Genomic DNA, 20,634 nt, shown 5'->3' with positions numbered 1-20,634 from the left:
GAACGTGTGTTCAGCGCTGCTGGTGGTGTGCTGACAGATAAGCGCACGCGGCTCTCCACTGATAATGTAGACAGACTCACGTTCATAAAGATGAACAAATCATGGATCCGAAACGACTTTTCTACCCCTGTGTCATCCTGGGGAGAGTAAAAGCTTGATGATTGGTTAAAATCACCCTACCAACCGTTTTAAGCTTTCAAATTACTAATCATGTTTATCTGTATCTTGACTGGAAAATAATTTGGGCTTTGTAGCAGTGTGCAGCACTGATCCTATTAGGCCATCTATACTAAAGCTTCACCAGATTTAAAATTAAAAATAATTTTTAGCTGCATCTAGCCCGGAAAATAATTTTGGGGCTCCGAGATGCGCAAGACACATAAGTGCCTTCTTGCTGCACTACCTGCAGCATGACCCTCATATTGTCAGAATTCGAAGTAATCATGACTACTGGGTTGCCACACTCTTAGATCCCCCAAACTTTTCGATCAACCTTTTCATTTTAATAAAGACCAAAAAAATGGTCATTTTTGAAATTATAAGCATTAGCAGGTTGTTAGAAACTGAAATCAAACAGTTTTCAACTCAAAACTTTATTCTAGGTGATGTTACATTTTCACATAGGACCCCTTGTTCGAAAGGAGCTTCTGAACTCTCTCGTCCATTGAATTTGTCAGGTTTTGGATGGTTTCTGCTTCAATTGTTTTGCATGAGGACAGAATACCCTCCCAGAGCTGTTGCTTAGATGTGAACTGCCTCCCGCCATCATAGACACTCCTTTTAATGATGCTCCAAAGGTTCTGAATGGGGTAGAGGTCAGGGGAGCATGGGGGTCACACCATAAGTTTGTCCCCTTTTATGCCCATATCAGCCAGAGATGCAGATGTTTTATGTGCAGCATGAGATTGTGCATTATCATGCAGAAAAATGATCTTGCTGTGAAATACACGGTTCTTCTTCTTGAACCATGGCAGGAAGTGCTGTTTGAGAAAATCCACATACATTATGGAGTTCATCTTTAGCGCCTTCAGGGATCCTAAAGGGGCCGACAATCTCTCTCCCCATGATTCCAGCCCAAAACATTACTCCACCTCCTCCTTGTTGGCGCTGTAGCCGTGTTTGCGTGGGGTGTCCATCAAACAGCCATCCTCCACTCCATCCATCTGGACCATCGAGCGCTGCACGGCACTCATCCGTGAACAAAACTGTTTTGAAATCAGTCTTCATGTAATGTTTGGCCCACTGGAGCCGTTTCTGCTTGTGTGAAGTGGATAGAGGAGGTCGACAGGATGGCGTATGCACAGCTGCAAACCTCTGAAGGACCCTGCATCTTGTTGTTCGGGGGACGTTGGAGGCACAAGCAGCTTCAAAAACTTGTCTGCTGCTATGACAAGGCTTTTTTGCCGCTGCTCTTTCAACCTGACGTAATTGCCTGTAGGAAAGAGTCCTCAATTTGCCCTTATCAGCACGCACACGTGTGTACTGTGAATCAGCTACATACTTCTTGATTGCCAAGACACTTCATCCTGATCATCGCACAATGTTGATTGTAGTCATGCCTTGACCTAAACACTCCACAATTTGTTGCTTCTCAGCAGCCGACACATCCTTTTTCTTTCCCATTTTGGCAGAAAATGTAGGCTGCTTAATAATGTGAGAGAGCCTTCTTAAGTAGTCTTGCCTTTCATTGGACACACCTGCCAAACTAATTAGCACAGGTGTCTGCAATTGCTTACAGTGATATAAAGAGCCCTGACACACATCACCATCAATGAGTTTAACTGACAAACAAACAAATTCTTCCCTTATCACTCCTAAACACTTTTTGCATAATAATTTGGAACGCAGTGTACATGTGCTTTTCCACAAAACACCAGCGGTTCACGTAGTGAATCTTACAGTTCTAACTTGCCAACCGTGGTCTGTATGGAGTTGTTCAATAAAGGGCCCAAAATTAAGATAACATAGATGGGAGAGGTCTCTATGAATAGGAATTCCTAAGTATTTGATACCCTGTGAGGGCCAGGCAAAGGGAAAGTTGGACTGGATGGAATCCTATATGGATTTGGGGAGGGAGACATCGAGGGCCTCAGACTTCGCTGCATTGATTTTAAAATTTGACCATGTAACAAAGTGATCTATTTCAGCCATAACAGCAGGGATGGATATATGTGATTGAGTGATATATACTAAGACATCATCAGCAAATAGAGAGCACTTGTACTCGGTGCCTCCCACCTCAATCCACCTAATATTGGGGTTATGGCGAATTGATGAGAGCAGGTGCTCCGTCACTAGGATGTATAAGAGAGGGGACAGAGGACATCCCTGCCTTGTCCCATTGGTGATTGTGAAAGGTGATGAAAATGTTCTGACGCACCCCCTGGGCCTTGGGACACCCGGAGCCGGACCCTTTTTGGTGGATGCTGGTGGTTGCAGTCTTCGTGGCGGCGACCCGGTTCCGTGGCTCAGGGCGGTCAAACCAGTGGCGGAACTATTTATGTGGTTTTGATGTTTAAATGTACGACTACGCCACCCGTGGATTGCGGTCAGAGTGAACCGCCGCTACAGGGCAGACCGCTGAGGCAGGTGTTGTGGGTGCAGCAGAGCGTAGCATAACTCCCCACGGGAGGAGTATAGCCTCAGGGCAGTGTATGCGGAGGATGGGGGTGATGGTGCAGGGCAGCAGCAGTAACGACACGGAGTCAGTGATGCAGTTCAGGGCCTTTACTCACAGTTCTTATTATCCAGACCACGTCTGCAGGTAACGGCTGCCCACGTCGTACTGTGCTCACCAGGTGAGGGGCTCAGACAACTCCCAGATAACTTTGGAGCACTTCACAGGACCCCCTTTGTGTGTCCTTTGTCTGGCCTTTCTTACCAACACTTCTGTCCGGCTGCCTCGGGCCTCCTCTTGGTAAACTTGGCGCCAGTTTCCCTGACCCTATGTGGTGCCTTCCTAGCGGGTGTAGCGAGGGGCTGCGCCACATAAAATGTCAGAGCCTCCGGTTTCTAGCTGAGGGTCGTTTCCTGCCTCCACTAGTTCGGGGACCGGTCTCCCCCTTTGGCCTGACCCCTCCACGCAGGTGGATTCGGGCGTGCGGTGGCGACTCGCCCGTCCGCACCCCTGGGATCCCTTCATTCCTCGTTCCTGGAGCCTTCTCCGCTCCTCTTCCTTCCTTCTCCCTCTTCCAGGCCTGGGCCTCTGTTACTAGGCCCGCCTCCGGAGCAGAGCTCATGCAGAGCCCCTGCTCCCTGCCACTTCTGCTCAGACTTCTCTGCACTGAACTAAGATGGTGCCCACCTTTTATACTCCCTTCTCAATGCACCCAGGAACTGCTTCCTCCCTGCTCCTGCACTACAGGGTTCCCCTTCCTCAGTGTTCCCTCCCCCCACTCCAGCCAGGGACAGGGACTGACGTGCCCATCTCAGGGGCATATTGGTCGCCCTGCCCCACGGCAATGTGGTGTAATGCATGCAGGTGTCGGGTCCTGATCCACACTCCATCCTTACCTGAGAGTGAGATATCACACCTCTGGGTGAGGTGCAATACGTCTGTAGCAACCGAGCCCTCAGGGTGCTACAGTTCCATTTATCTTCAGCCTAGGTGACGTATTGTGATACAGGGCCGTGATTTTGGCTATAAAAGGGTCCCCTAGACCCCTACCCCAAGCTTTTTAAGAGAATCATATATGGCGTGCCAGGAGACTCTATGGAATGCTTTCTCAGCATCCAACGAGAGTATCTAATTACAAATTTTTAACTGCATCTAGCCCAGGAAATACTTTGTGCCTAGTAGCAGTGTCTGCTAGTCAGCGGATTATCCCGGCTGTTAAGCAAGTTACACCACCTGTAGTTTAGACACTTAATTTTTTCAAAGGAAATGCTTCGGGACCATGGGATACTTAGTGAAGAGCATCAGGAGGCACCCCAAGGCATAGGGGCTGGGACTGGCAGTAGGATGCCTTGCGGTGGACAGCCGAGCTCGATCCTTATAAAAGCTTTTTAACTGCAGCAGCTTTAGTGGACGCTACTGGAGCTGGAATTACGCGGCTGCTGGCATGAGACTTGCCCTCCAATAGATCCTTGTAAATGGATTTAAAGTGTATTCATTCAAATTAGAGAGACAATTTAAATTAAAAAGCTTAGAGCTGCCTCCACCACAGGGGGGCTCGCTCGACCCACCAGCGGACAGGCACCAGTATTGGGAGAGGGGGGCTGGCCATCAGGGTTCACCGCGGCTCTGGCACAAACCCGGCGACACGGAGGTGGCACGGGCAGGAGCGGACTGAACGTGTCGGCTTCTCACTTTTTGGATTTTAGAAGGGCATGACATGCCTATATCTGTGTCTCCCCCTCCTTTTACTCCTCCACCTCTTTTATTTTCGCATGACTATATGTACTTGTCACTTTTCCATGTGTTAGTTATGTCTTCTGAGCAGTTTGTCAGCTTTTGGACACCTTTGAAGGTGTTTTCTATGTGTTTTTGTTTGCCTGCCATTGGTTTTAACGGTGTTCGAAGGTGTTCGACGAACAGTTCGACGAACAGTTCGGCGAACACACGGGTGTTCGACGAACCGAACCGAACTCGAACACTACTGGGGTGGCTCAACACTAATCATAAATTAGGTCTATACAGCACTAAAAATGACCCCCACACACTGAGCAAGCTTCACAACGTCTAAAAATCTGGCTATTCTTAAAAGGACAGGTTGTAAAGCCAATTTGGCTTGTTGGATATGATTTGACCCCCTCCATCTTGCAGGTACGTGAATTACAAGCCGAGAACAGACGACTGAGCACTGTAACAGAGCTCTGTTTGTTCAGTGTTTATTCTCAAGAGAATCCAAATGTGTATTGTTTTGGTCCAGTTCTGCATTCTTAATGAGCACTGTGCCCCATGTGAACACACCCATAATGCACATGGAAGTTAGGAAACTTTTTACTATGATATACTTTTTTTTCTTATTATTTGCCTTTTCCAGGTCGCCTTTGGGATGGAGCTGAATTCTCTTCATGACGATCAGACACCATTCCCCAGAGCCATTTCAACTGTTATGAAAGGAATGATCGAGACACGGAATCCTTTAGTGATGGTATATAATATACGCTGCCGACTTATACCCAGCGAGGAGGCAAACACATATAGTCAATAACCCCTGCATGTTCAGGCGATTTTTCATTTCGCTCTTTTTGGTCCCCTTCTTCCAAGAGTCATAATTTTTTTTTTATTTTTCCGCCTCCATAGGTGTATGAGAGCTTTTTTTTTTTTTTTGCAGGAAGAATTATAGTTTTGAATTATGTAATGTACTGAAAAATGGGAAAAAAGTTATAGGTGGGATGATAAAGTCCCGCAATTCTACCATTGTATTTTGAGTTTAGTTTTTGTGGCATTCATTGTGTTGTAAAAGTGACAAGACAACATGATTCTCTAGATCAGTACGATTATGGCGATATCAAACTTTTAGGGGTTAAAAAAATTCAGAACTTTGTGAAAAAGAAAAAATTGGGTTTGTTTCACCATTTTCTGAGACCCGTAATTTTAACAAACTTTTCCAGACTCTACAATATCGAATTATGTTAATTTTTAAAAAAATGTAAAATATCTTCATTTTTTTAATTGGGAAGTGATTTCAACTTTTTTTTTAAAGTTTTAAAACTTTTTAGTTTTTATTTTATTCTTTTTAGTTCCTTTCGGGTTTTTCAACCTGCAATCATTTGATCGCTTTCCCTATATACAGCAATACCATGGTACTAAGCTATTGCAGTATATAGTGCAGTTACTAAACTCCGATGAAGCCGAGCTACAGCTTTTAGTAGCCCCCCTCCTGCCATTGCTAACCCATCGGCTCATTCAGATCTCGTTGTGGAAGGGGACGATGGTTAATGGAAAGATTGTTATGGGACCTAAATTGACCGCGCCTCGCACTGATTAAATTTAATACTACAGTGGTATTTATGACTGTGCCATGCAATCAATCAATTTAACACAGACAGCGGTATTAAGTGCTTCAACAGCAGCAATCAGAGCGAGCTCCGGTCTCTGCTGTTAACAGAAGGTTCTGTGACCACCAAGCACGTCCCTGGAGGACTCAGCATGTTGACCATTTTTTAGACAGCCCATTGATTTCAATAAGACGTATGTAATACTCTATTTCCACTGTGGGGGCGCTGCAGAGAAATTAAACACTTGCTGCCTGATTGAACCTGTGATCAAATGATCAAAAAATGATTGACCGTTAAAATATTACAACTCTACGCCGTGATTAGTTACAGGATAAAACCACGTAGATTTCCTTCTCTAGTATACTCCAGGAAAACAGGCCTTCATCAGAGACGTAAAAGAGAATATCCAACTCCTGAGGAAAACTGGACAGGAGTGTATAAAGAGAAGGACGAAGGCAATTCAGGACGGAGAGGACATACCTGTGGATATCCTCACACAGATTCTTAAAGGGGCAGGTATGTCCTGAGAAAATGTCATTATAATGAAGGGCGTCTTATGTCAGTGTTACATGTCCATCTTTAATAATTAGAATAAACATACAAATACTAACAATAGTAATAATAATACATGTATTTCCACAGTTATTTATAGGTGGTACAAACACATATATAAAATCAATACACTATACACCTGATAGGGTAACATGGGAAATGCAAATATTGCCTAAATGAGATATGTAAATGGATTCTCTTACTGTAGGAAGTAATAACATAGTATATACTATCACTTACTGATCGTGGGATTGCAGCTGATTGTAGATACTGTAGATAAATAAATAGTAAATCCTACATACAATAAAAATAGAATTATAGTCAAAATTCATAAAAAGCTATAATTTTAGTATACACCACATAATAACATAAGTAAATAATAATAAATGGAGATGTAAAAACAGAGGACTCCACATTGCAAACCCCTCAATAATATGTATGCCAACAAACCACATATATAAGAACCATATAAGGTACCATGTATGCAAATTAAATACACATCAAAAATCTACAACAATGGTGATGTAGATCTCATTGTAAAACTATAAAATCAAACAACTATGCCTCTATGACAAGAAAAAATAGTTTTTTCGATCTCATAAAAATACACAAAAAAAAAAAATCTTAAAAAATGTTGCTTAAAATTGGCCATAAAGTGGACATATAGAGAGTCCAACAAGGTACACAAGATTCAGGTGTCTCATAAATCATATAGCAGCATAATAAGTCAAATAATATGATACTGATGTCTCAAGGGAAATCCGTGGGATCAGTACTCATCAAATGTATAGGCTTTAAACAATTAGGTGATAGATAGTGTGACAGAGTCACTGGTGTTATATGTGAGGGAAGGTATGTTTCGCCACGGCTGCTAGCCTTAGCAAACTGAACCTACAACTTTCCTCCAGAATGTTATATGTTGGGGGGTTAAATCACCTAAAGGGAGTGGTTTTGTGTGAATGGCATAGAGATGGGAGGGAAGTCAGTCACCATACCTCCCCTCAGGGTGTGGCTGAGCAAGGTTAAACGGTCAGTTTTTTTTTTTTCTGTGGTTGTGTGTCTGGAGAGGCAAGTCTCCAGGCTGGAAAGCTTCAGCTCAGGGGGAGCTGAAGGCTGTGCTATAACCTGTGCGGGCGAACTCCACACACATATGGACTGTGCTATTGTTTATCTTTTGTTTTGCCATTATGCCAGAAAGGCCGTATTTATTTTGCTGAACCTGCAGTGCTTTATGCAGTACAATAAAGCCTGCAGAGGAAACCATTTCCTGAGTCTACTTACAAAAGCATCCGAGTGAGTCGTTTTACCACAATAGATAGATAGATACTACAAGTGGCTTTGTTACAATTATAGTATTCCCCCCCTGAGCGCTACAGGTGGTTATATGAAAACGGCCTTACACTTGGTAAGATGTATTCCTATTACGCTCAATCTCCATGTATGATGAAGTTATTTTGGTTTCTCATTATCTCCTTCTATTTCTCCTTTCAGAGTTGGAAGATGGCTGCAGTCAGGAGAATTTAATAGATAACTTTGTCACATTCTTCATAGCTGGTCAGTAATTCTGTCTATGTAAAGTATCTATCTGTCTATCTATCCATCCATCACTCTATCTTTATGATTCTAAGAATTAGAATATTGATTTGCACATGGTTTCAGGGCAAGAAACAACGGCCAACCAGCTTTCCTTTGCGGTGATGGAATTAGCGCGTAACCCAGAGATACTGACAAGGTAAATCCAATGTGTTTGAAAATTAAGTAGTTTATATTTCTATCATTGTTATAGTAGCCTGATCTACTCTACAAAGTGTCATCTCTTGAGATCACATTCAATAGGTACGGCCGGAGAGCACAGAGACAACACACTTATGTATCAGGTCAATATGGCTGTAGAGGATATCCCAGGGTCAGGGTTTTGTTTTTTTACCAAGCAGTTCAGTCCTTGGCCATTTTACAAAGTTATAGACAAGCAATGGTAACTTCCATTAATAAGCAAGATTCATTGTTTCTCAGAAGGTCAAACAGTCACGATCTCTTGGAGTACTGTCACCACATCTGTCAACACATGCATTCCAGATGATCAGATTAGTATAATAACTATAGCACCTATATATTACTATTTGGACAGATAATAATTTTGGTTCCTCAGGGTCCAGGCTGAAGTGGATGAAGTTATTGGCTCCAAAAGAGACATCGAATATGAAGATCTTGGAAAATTGCAATATCTGTCTCAGGTATTTGTACCAGTAGTATCGTTTTTTCCATATTTGCCCCAGACAACAGGCTGCATAACTCACACAGATGCAGCTACCAAATGGCTTAAAATATTCTTAATTACTTAATGCAAATAAAAAAAAAACATAAGGTTCATCTTGAAATTAGACTCTGTTCACATTTTGATGTAAGACTTGCAGTACTTACCTTACCATCAAATAACTGGACACCACAGCAAAACTCTGACGGACCCCGTTGTTAGCACCCATCGTACCAGGCAAAGCGTTGTCACAATAGCTATAAATGGAAGCCGCAATCAAGGGTAACTAAACTGTGAGGCAGTGAGGGGAATCATATGCGAGGGTCATTATGTGTCCCCCACGATGTGCATAGAGGCATTCTGAACCCGCTGGAGTGCATTGTAATTACAGCCGCAGCTGTGGTTACAATGCAAGAAAAAGTGGATTTGGTCAAACTATTTGACCAAGTCAGATTTAAGAAATCCTGACATGGGCTTTTATTTTTGGAGAGATCTGTAGGAAGGTAGTGGGATGGATCTTTTCCTCCTCTCTGAGTTTTGGGAGTGGCCCATGTCCACGAAACCCATTTAAACTTTCAGTTGAGTTTGGGTGGGTCAGTTTTTGGTTTGCAAGCACAGAGCAGGAGCTCCTTGTATGATAGGTCTGTGTGAGTTTGAACACAGGCCAGAGCCAGAGAAGCAAAGCTACTGACTCACCCACGAGTGATACGGTAGTGCAGTCACCCACAGCAACAGAGTGTTACGGACTGTGACGGACGATCTGGCTGGGATCTGGAGTTTAACGTTTGCCTTTTTGTTGTAAGTTGCCAAAACAAAGACTTTTAAGTTGGACTAACCTGGGTCACTACCTCTTTACCGCACTGTGTGAATACCGCTGCATTACAAAACATCTAAAAATTATATTAAAAACTAATATACAACTGTAATAACTAAATATATAAGATATTATATATCAATATATCATGTATATCAAAACACCCGGCAAAGTAACTTTACTAATCTGAGATTAAAGTTTCATTACATTTTTAAAAAAGTTTAATATGATGTATCCACTGTTCAATGAACGGCGGGACTAGGTCTTGATTGATGGTGGGGGCGGCTGGGTCCTGAGACGCCCAATTATAATCGAACAAAGAGAGAGCAAAAGCATTACTAGAGCTTGAGCAAAGCATTGGAGGGGATCAGTAGAAAGTCGATGAGTTTGTACACCCCTTTACTTGTGCTCGAAGATAGACTGGGCACTTTTGACTTTTCCTTTGAGCAAAAAGTGGGGGTCTCAGGACCCAGACCCCCCTATTAAAAGTGCTAAACAGAGTTGAGCAAAAACATTTGCAGTTCTAGAGGCTAAATCATTAGCCTGTATTTACCATACTAGCCCGCTGAACTTCCTCCTACCTACCAGCATCTGCAACACCTCTTGGATTAGTAGGTCTGGTGCAATGTCATTGTGGCGGCTTGATGCACACATGGGCTTACTAATAAGAAGAGCCGCGGCAGATGCCAGAAGCTACTAGGAGGCTCTGGTCTGAGGGTCATGGAAATCTGACTGCTGGACTATGGCCTGCAAATCTTTTCTTTCAACTCTAAAAAATAGTAGCTACAACTTATCGAACTTTTTAAAAAGTTTAGTTACCCTTTAAACTAGCTATAGTAAAGTTACTTTGCCCGATCCTTTAATATTACATCAAGCAGCCAAGCAGTTCTGCAATCACAAGGCATATTTCCCTTTCCAAGCGTCAGAATCAAAATCTTACTGCATTATTAGAAAGTTGCATCCAATCCTATTTAAAGCCCATGGAGAATATAGGATTGAACAAATTTTTTTTCTACTTTTTTTTTGTTACCAGGTCTTAAAGGAAACTTTGAGGCTATACCCTACAGCTCCTGGGACATCCAGAGTCCTAGAGGAGGAAATGGTGATCGAAGGAGTAAGGATTCCACCTAGGACAGCTTTGATGGTAAGACGTAGATTGTGGCGACTCAGAGTATCCAAAAAGGGCTGAAATCATGACCTTTTATTAGTCCAAGCCAACTCAGGATTTCCTTAAATATTCGCTGTAATTTCAACAAACTTTACATACATCAATAGTTAAAGTGAATATGAGAAACTTTCATATCAGAGATACTGTATATGCTCCGTTCTCCACTTATGAGCAAATTCATCCCATTTTGCTTCTTCCAGAACTCATCATTTGTTTTGAAAAACAGCTCAAATCCATCTTGGTCTAAACAGACAAGCTGCCAGCTCACTGAGTGATCATGTTACACCTCCTATTGAAGCCTATAAAGAGGGGAGAGGGGGAGGGGAAAGGTGCAGAATGAAGCAGATGTGCTTTTGCTTTTTAGAAAGTGTTTTATTTCATCCCAGAGTTGGATTCACAGCTACACTGTTCAGTATTGCTGTATAATGTCCTCCAAACTGCAGTTGCTTCTGAACTTTTACTACATAGAGACAGGAGAAGAGGAATCCCTTACGTCTGTGAGTGTAGTGTTTGGGGCACATCATAGCAGCTAGCCTCCACTCACTAGCTCAGAGGCAACTGAAAGTTAGAGATAGATAATTGGTGAAATCTATTGGATGCGAGTCATATAACGGCCAGAAATAGTCTTATTCTTCATGTGCACCTATGACATGTTTGCATTAATCTTACTCAGGATTTAATAGATTACATGTAGATTCTTCGTAACTTTATTAAACTATTAGTAGATAGTTTACTATTAAAGTAGATGCATCTTAGGTCTTCTTTATAGTTAAGCAGTATATGGTATTAGTAGGTGGTAACATCATTTTCTCTTTGTAGTTCAATTCTTACATTATGGGCCGAATGGAGAAATTCTATCAAGATCACTTGGTCTTCAATCCAGACAGATTTCATCCTGATGCTCCCAAGTAAGTGTCCGCACTGTAATATCATCCTTATTGCCCTGTGCATTATGCAGTGCTGATATCATTATTTTTTGTTTGCAGACCTGGCTATGCCTACTTTCCATTTTCTCTTGGACCACGATCATGTATTGGACAAGTATTTGCCCAGGTGAGTTCAGATTAAGAAGTGAATAAAAATGTTCCTGGGAAGAGATTGCTCAAGTAGAACAATATTTTTTGGAGCTTGTGGATTTTCTTACCTTTGACAGCTGCTTATCCTCCATTAAAAAAAGGATTGAGCATGTTGAAACCTAGTTGAAGTACCAAAAATGGAGATGTGTCCAAGAGTAAAGACACTATAAAAATGTTCAGAATGGAAAAAGAAAGTATCCTTTGGACATGCACAAATTTAATGATATCATTCCCTGATATAATATCTATGTTCTCTCTGACAGATGGAAGCGAAAGTCGTAATGGCCAAACTTTTGCAGAGATTTGAGTTTGAGCTGGTGGAAGGACAGAGCTTCAGGATTTTGGATACAGGAACCCTTCGTCCTTTGGATGGTGTAATCTGTAGACTGAGACCTCGAGCAGAACACAAATACAAAAAATAATCAAAAACTCAAATAAATTAAAACAATAGAAGTCAGATTTTTGTATCGTATAACAAAATTACTAGACTAATATTGGACTAAATGTCTACTAGTTTGGATAAGCACTTTTTTATATTGCATAATACGATCAGCAGGTTGTTAATATTGTACAGACTCCAATGTCTATATACAGTAGATACTGAATATTGTAATATTTGTTACAGGTATGACTAAATAAAATTGCATGTAAAACAATAAATGTATAACACATGATTTAAAGTTTTACATCTTGTAAATGTAGAGTAAAGGTTTAAAGAAGTTTTCTGACCTGTACTTTTCACACATGGCCGATGTCCAGTGAATCTGCATAGAAAATCACTGCTTTTTATTTTGTAGAACTGAGCACCTGAAAACTAAGCTCATTACATAAATACAGCACCAGCACCATGCTCGTTGCACATATACAGCACTAGAACCAAACTCATAAAATAAATGTCAATACATCACCAGAACTAAGCTAATTACTGTGCATATACACATCATCAGAATCAAGCTGATAACATAAATACAGCACCAGAACCGAACTTATAATATAAATGCAGCACTAGGACTAACCTCAGTACATAAATACAGCATCTCAACTAAGCTTATAGCATACATATGGAACTAAAACTAAGCTAATGATATATAAACCGTATCAAAACCAAGCTCATAACACAGATACAGTACCTGAACAAAGCTCATTACATATAAACAAGACCATAACTAACCTTAGTAAATCAATACGACACCTGAACTAAAGGGAACCTGTAATGTCGAAAAACACTATTCACCTGCAAATATAGGATTAATCTGCAAATACATTGCATTAAAATGCTGTGTGGCCTCTTAATACTGAAAGCACAGATACCGGGAGCCGCTTGCTTTCTGTCATGGAGCGGAGCAGAGAGCGATAATAGTTATCGCTAAGTATATAGGGAGTACAGAAGTAAGCACTTTGACAGTGTACTCTGCACACAAATGGGGCAGAGTGAGTTGTCAATCAAAGTATCAGGGATTACACCTTTGCTCATTGTATACTGTAATTTTATGACCAAAAGCCAGCCGCTGACGGGAGGATATAAGTTTATTTTCTCCCAGTAGTTGCACTTTAAGTAAGGCATCCAGGTAGAATTGTAATGCTATTTACCTCCAGATTACCCCTATATCTGCATATAAATAGTGTTTTTAGACATAACATTTTCCCTTAACTTCACCACATAAACACAGAACCAAACTAAGCTCACCAAGTAAAAAAAGCACCAGAACCAAGCTCATAACATAAATATAGAACAAAGCTCATAACATAAATACAAGACCAGAACCAAGCTTCTAGCATAAAATAAATACACCACCAGAACCAAGCTCATTTCATATACACAGCACCAGAACCAAGGTCTTAGCATTAATACAGCACCAGAAGCAAAATCACAACATAATACAACACCAGACTAAGATTAAATCATAAATACAGCACCATATACATTTCCACCGTACTAGAACCAAGCTCATAAAATAAATACAGCACCAGAGCCAAGGCCATAACATGAATACAGCACGAGAAGCAAACTCATAAAATTAATACAGCACCATAATCAAGCTCATTACATATACACAACATCAGAACCAAGGTCATAACCTAAACACAGAACCAGAAGAAAACTCATAACATAAATACAGCACCAAAAACAAACTCCTTAAATTAATGCAGCACTAGAACAAAGATCATTAACTATATACAGCATCAGAACCAAGCTCATTACAAAAATACTACAACCAGGCAAATTACATATATACAGCACCAGAATCAGATTAATAAAATAGAGTACTAGAACCAGGTTCATTAGATATATACAGCATGACAATGAAACTCATAATATGGCTCCAGAACTAAGCTCTGTAAATAAGACTAGCTCAGTACATGAATTCAGACCCAGAATTAAGTTCAGTACAGAGATAAAATGCAAAGTCTAGTTAATAGATTGCATATAAATTTGCAATGTACCAGACTATTCCCAGTGTCACTGTATACAGTGAAGGAAATAATTATTTGATCCCTTGCTGTTTTTGTAAGTTTGCCCAATGACAAAGACATGAACAGTCTATAATTTTAAGGGTAGGTCAATTTTAACATTGAGAGATAGAATATCCCCCCAAAAAATCAAGAAAATCACATTGTATAAATTAGATATTTTTTTTTGCATTTTGCAGTGAGAAATAAGTATTTGATCCCCTACAAACCATTATGAGTTCTGGCTCCTACACACCAGTTAGACGCTCCTAATTAACTTGTTATCTGCATTAAAGACAGCTGTCTTACATAGTCACCTGTATAAAAGACTTTTGTCCACAGACTCAATTAATCAGTCAGACTCTAACCTCTACCACATGGGCAAGACGCAAGAGCTTTCTAAGGATGTCAGGGACAAGATCATAGACCTGCATAAAGCTGGAATGGGCTACAAAACTATAAGTAAGACGCTGGGTGAGAAGGAGATAACTGTTGCTGCAATAGTAAGAAAATGGAAGAAATATAAAATGACTGTCAATTGACATTGATCTGGGGCACCATGCAAAATCTCACCTCGTGGAGTATCCTTGATCATGAGGAAGGTGAGAGATAAACCTAAAACTACACGGGGGGAACTTGTTAATGATCTCAAGGCAGCTGGGACCACAGTCACCAAGAAATCCATTGGTAACACATTACGCCTTAAAGGTTTAAAATCCTGCAGTGCCCGCAAGGTCCCCCTGCTCAAGAAGGAACATGTGCAGGCCCCTCTGAAGTTTGCCAGTGAACATCTGAATGATTCTGTGAGTTATTGGGAGAAGACGCTGTGATCCGAAGAGACAAAATTGAGCTCTTTGGCATTAACTCAACTCGCCGTGTTTAGAGGAAGAAGAAGGATGAGTACAACCCTAAGAACATCGTCCCAACCTGAAGCATGGTGGGGGAAACATTATACTTTGGGGATGCTTTCTGCAAAGGGGACATGACGACTGCACCATGAAGGGAAGATGGATGGGGTCATGTATTGCAAGATTTTGGCCAACAACCTCCTTCCCTCAGTAAGAGCATTGAGGATGGGTCGTAGCTGGGTCTTCCAGCAAGATAATGACCCAAAACATACAGCCAAGGCAACAAAGGAGTGGCTCAAAAAGAAGTACAGTACGGTCATGGAGTGGCCTAGCCTGTCTCCAGACCTTAATCCCATAGAAAACTTATGGAGGGAATTGAAGCTCCGAGTTGCCAAGCGACAGCCTCAAAATCTGAATAACTTAGAGATGATCTGCAAAGAGGAGTGGACCAAAACTCCTCCTGACATGTGCACAACCCTCATCATCAACTACAAAAAATGTCTGACTGCTGTGCTTGCCAACAAGGGTTTTGCCATCAAGTATTAGGTGTTGTTTGCCAGAGGGATCAAATATTTATTTCTCACTGCAAAATGCAAAAAAAAAAATCGAATTTATACAATGTGATTTTCTTGATTTTCTTTTGGGATATTCTATCTCTCAATGTTAAAATTAACCTACCCTTAAAATTATAGACTCTTCATGTCTTTGTCAGTGGGCAAACTTACAAAAACAGCAAGGGATCAAATAATTATTTCCTTCACTGTATGTGAATGTATGGAGTTGTTTCACAAACAAGAATGCTGTCACCCATTATCATGCTTCCAACCCTGCAGTCAGTGCTACAGTAGTAATCACAGACGGTAAAAGAATATACATTTACATTCGGCGACCTATAGGTAATATTTTTTCTTACTAGAGTTGTTTTCTTTCTTTGGTCCAGACCAACTGCTGGTTTTGATTCATTTTTTTCTTTGGCCCTGACCATCATGATGACTTCTTCTGGCCATCGATTCATCTAAGTACAATTTCCCGCACAGATGTCATCAGCTTATCGCTTTTGCAGCAGATACATGCACTGTGCCCAAAAAAAAAATAATGTTATATATGATAGAATAAAATATGGCCCATACTGTGCAGCTGAATAAATAAAAATTGCCCCATGCTCATTAGATAGCAAAATGTCTCAGTAAATAAAAGAACACTCTCACTATCCCTCTGATTTAAAAACATCCTAAACTCTGCCCTGATTAGAAATACGCCCCACATTGTTTTTCTTCACTGTGCTCCTAAATAGAAAATGGCTCATAATTTGCCCCCCCTGAGCAAAAGAGTTGAACACTCAGTGGTTCAAAATGACCTCAATCCCCTTGTAAGAAATACTCCAATTTCAATCACACGAGAACTGGGCGTGCAGGGTGTCTGGGAGACCAGACTTATTGGACCTACGTGCGCCATGTGTGCGCCCCTGGTGAAACCACTATGGACGGTAAATCACTGCTGCAGTTAATGATTGATAGGATGACAACAGCCAGCACCAGGGAAACTTACTAAGGAGCAATATGGGAAAACTTTTGCATAAACAGTTAATATAAAACGGTTGGAGAACGTTTTGTTATTTTTTGGTGGATTCAGGTATTGTGGGAATAAAAGCACCAAGTTTAATAGAAAAACTGTGCTCCAATTGATACAGAAATGTATAAAAGTGACAATAGAACAGTTCAAATAAGTGAAAACACAACAGTAGTATAAAAGGTAAATAATCACTTAGCCCTTCACTGTGTTCTGGACAAGCTGTGGAACTTCCAGAAAAGTTTTCTCCTTCTTTCCTAATCTTAGTTTATATTCCTTTGTCTTTTGTGGTTTCACTAAAACCAGTAAAAACTTCTAGAATCTTGGTTGCAACTGATACTGTGTCAGCACCTGCTTATCTGGGAAGAACAGCCTTGAACATTCTTCAGGTATCAGAGACGTAAAGTTTAACCCCTTACATCCTCTACTGACTTATTGTTTCTATTGTACATTCTTTTGTCAGATCCTTTAGCAGTGCCCTTAGAATTCCTTCCGCACTCAGCTCTTTCATACACTCTGTTCCTGTACTCATAATTCCCCCCTTATCCTTCTGGGGGAGGGGTTGTCTTCCTGATAGTTTTCAACCAAGCCATATAAAATAGACAACCTCTGTCCTCTTCTGTTGCTCAGCAAAGAACAAGTTGCAGCACCACAGAGCAGAACGTTTGGAGGAACATGGGAGCTTTGGGTCTCATTACTGGGGTCCTTCTTCTGCTCCTAATAGTAGCTTTAGTAGCTTTTCTTCTGTTCTCCGGATACATATACTACACCCACTTGAAGTATGACCACATCCCTGGACCTCCCAGAGACAGGTAAGTTGTGCAACTTTCTCATATACATTGTGTTTCAATTTTTCCTAAGGAATCAAAACATATCCCGCAGACATGGCTGCAGAACATGTTACAAAAGACAACGCTAATACACATAGATCAGGAACATTTTTCTTTTAATTAAAAATCTGCTGCAGATTTTTCTGCAGCACAATCGACATGAGTTAAATTGGGGAATTTGGGGTGGATCATGTTGCGGATCTGCTGCAGATTTCACCCTTTGGGAATAATCTATGATGAATTCTATGCAAAGAATTGATCATTCTGAAGATTTTTGATGCAGCCTTTTTCTGCAACGTGTAGATGTTTTTTATTGATGCCTCATCTACTTACCTGGTACTGAATTATGCTGTGGACTTTCCGCATGCAGATCCGTATAGAAAAATCTGCAGCAAAGAGGCAACGTGTAAACATAAACTTATAAAAATTCCTCTCCAAAAAAAAACAGAAAAAAACAAAAGCAGCAACAGATTTTATTGCTGAAAATGTGCAGATGTTTTGCATGTTTCACTCTATGCAATGCAAAGGGTATAAGTCGTGATGATCCCTGCAACAGAGAAGTCAAGTCTGCAGCGGTGATTAATTTATCCTGCTGCGCTTGTATAAGACTTAGTGACATCTCATTCACAACGCTGCGGCACGATGTAATCAATAAAAATGTAGGTGCTGCGACCCCTTGCAGACTGATTCTTCTTCACTGTCACACTATAAACTTTTTGGCAGTGAGTTAGATCCTATTTACAACGCTCTTGATATATTAACAACCATCTTTTGCCTCGTTATCATTATTGGACTTTGGCCTCTCGTCAATATGTCATATCTATAGATGTTAAGTGTCGATAGAGGCAATTATTGGGCATTTTTTTCTTTTAAATTGTAATGATATAACAATATAATATAAATATTGTGATCTATTTGGTTTGCAGTTTCTTCATGGGACACTCACCCACATTAATAAAGACAATGAACAAAAAAGAGATCATTTACGACCCCTTCTTTGAATGGTATGTATCTTATTACCAAATATTTACTCAATGTTTCAAAGGATTGGTTTTATCAGTATCCACCTTTTGGCAATCACCTTGGTAATGATGACCGTTCAAAGTTCTCTCATCCTGTCATTCCTTATTTTATTCAACCCTATACTTTGCTAAATCATACATTATGTACCCTACACTAGGGACAGGTTTATCATTTGCTCATGGGAACCACCAAGAACCCAATTTCAATTTTTTATGTGAGAGCTACACCCTTTTTATCCTCATCTCATAACGATATCTTCTCTGGAATGAAAGTCCAAGTAGATATCAAGTTATTTCATACAACTTATGTCCAAGTAGGTATCAAGTTAGAAGAGAACTCCTTTTAGGATCACTCAAGGTCAGACCGGACCAATAGAAGATTTAGTTCCTACAAAAATATTTGCCCACAAAAGTCCTCCATTTGGAGGTGATTTTGGAGCCACTCACTTGCCACCAGGGTCGTTACCCTTAAACCTTAAAGCCTGTATTCACATTTGAGAAAAGATATCCAATTCTGCCAACTTATTAAGAATGCCAACGTCATTCATCTAAGCTAAGTTTTCCATTAAGTACTCCTATTATATCATTAGAGTCTATATGTGGCTCCTGATGAGCCGATTTGTTGTATATAATCTCCCTTGATTATTTGACTTACCTATGTTTGCATGTAGGCAGGGTAAGAAGGTGTTATTAAATAAGGACTAATATTTGAAACATCACACTCTACTTACCACACCTGTACACTGCAGGTACAGTGCTGCTGGTTGTGATGTCCTGATGGTGTAGCATTGGCTACCTTTATTTATCCCCTCACATCTGTACTTTACTCCCATCACTCCCATTCATTTGAGGGCCTCACAGGTTCATTCAGGCAGAGCCGTCCAGGAGCGGGGGCGCCATTTGCGTTAAAGAGGGTGCCAACCTCCGCTGACAGGCAGGAACAGATCAAGGGTCAGCTCAGGGCATTGCCCCTTCCCCATTTATCTGTATCTAATTGGCTGTAATTTTTTGTGCTGGCCTGTTTTTTATAGGCATTGTTTTGCTTTTTTGAGGGTTTTTCTTGAATACTGGGAATTTTTAAATGATATCAATAAACTGTAAATTTTAGGTGTATTCTTCTGTGAAATTTGATTTTATTATACACTCTTAGTACTGGTTGATCTATGAATCTGGCAGGAAATCAGCTGCGTCAAAAACGCAGGTTTTGCTACGTTTTTTATGCTTTTTTTGCCGAATTATGTCTGTTGTTCATGCTCTGTCTCTTTTATGCATGTACATTAAGTTCAGGGGGTAAAAAAAATCTCATTCTGGTTTTGGCATAACAGTGGGGGAGGAATCGTTCAGGAATTGTTTAACAAACTCAATGAATGCCAGTGTGTATGACACTATTTACTTTCACACTATGGGGTCTGACATTCAGTTACACAGGCACTGTTCAATTTCACACCTCCCTGGGCCACAGGTATGGTTCAATCTCACAAGTAGCTCAGCTAATGTTTACAATGTACACATCACTAATTTAATTAAACACTCCTTTTCAAACTACTATCTCAGTGACCAAGACAAGATGGTAAAAACAGAAAAATAAATGTTTCACATACTGTTGTACTTGCTTATTTTCACTAAAAACGCAGCAAAACCTGTTCACACATCATGTGTTTTTCAGCGTTTCTCACTACCCATTACTTCCTATGGGTGAAAAAGACGCTGAAAAAACACTGAAAGAAGTGACATGCTTTATTTTCCAAAAACCCAACCAAGGTACAAAATACGCAACATAAAAAAAAACATGATGCGTGAACAGAGAATTCAGGTTTCTCATAGACTTTGTTGGTACTGCAAAACGCAGCTGAAAATTTGCATAAAAAACTGCAGCAAAAAAACGCTGAAAAACCCAACATGTGTGAACATAGCGTGACAGTGATGACTTGTAAGCTGTAGCTCTGCAGAAACTTGTGGCTTACAGGACAGAGAGTGGTGGGGCAGCGAGCTTATGATTCCCTGCTCCGTCACAAGATCCAGTTGTATCAACATCGTATTGAAGCCAATATATATATATATATATATATATATATATATATATATATATAGTACAGACCAAAAG

General features: G+C 40.6%; 2 protein-coding genes across 3 annotated transcripts in view; both read left to right on the top strand.

Moving 5' to 3' along the window:
• Positions 1–12,490, top strand: part of LOC141153590 (cholesterol 24-hydroxylase-like) — a 34,714-nt gene extending 22,224 nt beyond the window's left edge. For both annotated transcript variants that reach the window (XM_073638541.1, XM_073638540.1), the window contains 9 exons: positions 4,986–5,096; positions 6,306–6,462; positions 7,990–8,052; positions 8,158–8,230; positions 8,648–8,732; positions 10,600–10,710; positions 11,554–11,642; positions 11,721–11,787; positions 12,074–12,490. In XM_073638541.1, the coding sequence (XP_073494642.1) occupies positions 4,986–5,096; positions 6,306–6,462; positions 7,990–8,052; positions 8,158–8,230; positions 8,648–8,732; positions 10,600–10,710; positions 11,554–11,642; positions 11,721–11,787; positions 12,074–12,232 (915 nt within the window). In that variant the 3' untranslated portion in view covers positions 12,233–12,490. The remainder of the gene's footprint in view (positions 1–4,985; positions 5,097–6,305; positions 6,463–7,989; positions 8,053–8,157; positions 8,231–8,647; positions 8,733–10,599; positions 10,711–11,553; positions 11,643–11,720; positions 11,788–12,073) is intronic.
• Positions 12,491–17,151: 4,661 nt separating this feature from the next.
• LOC141153588 (cholesterol 24-hydroxylase-like) overlaps positions 17,152–20,634 on the top strand; it is a 42,227-nt gene continuing 38,744 nt past the window's right edge. Inside the window, exons 1-2 of the mRNA XM_073638538.1 lie at positions 17,152–17,490; positions 18,435–18,512. Coding sequence (XP_073494639.1) covers positions 17,354–17,490; positions 18,435–18,512 — 215 coding nt within the window. The 5' untranslated portion in view covers positions 17,152–17,353. The remainder of the gene's footprint in view (positions 17,491–18,434; positions 18,513–20,634) is intronic.

The sequence above is a fragment of the Phyllobates terribilis genome, unplaced genomic scaffold (genome assembly GCF_046119375.1).
Source record: "Phyllobates terribilis strain yellow unplaced genomic scaffold, ASM4611937v1 Scaffold_7__3_contigs__length_470593459, whole genome shotgun sequence".
NCBI lineage: Eukaryota > Metazoa > Chordata > Amphibia > Anura > Dendrobatidae > Phyllobates > Phyllobates terribilis.
The sequence above is the reverse complement of the archived record's forward strand: the minus strand, read 5'-3'. Positions and strand labels throughout refer to the sequence as shown.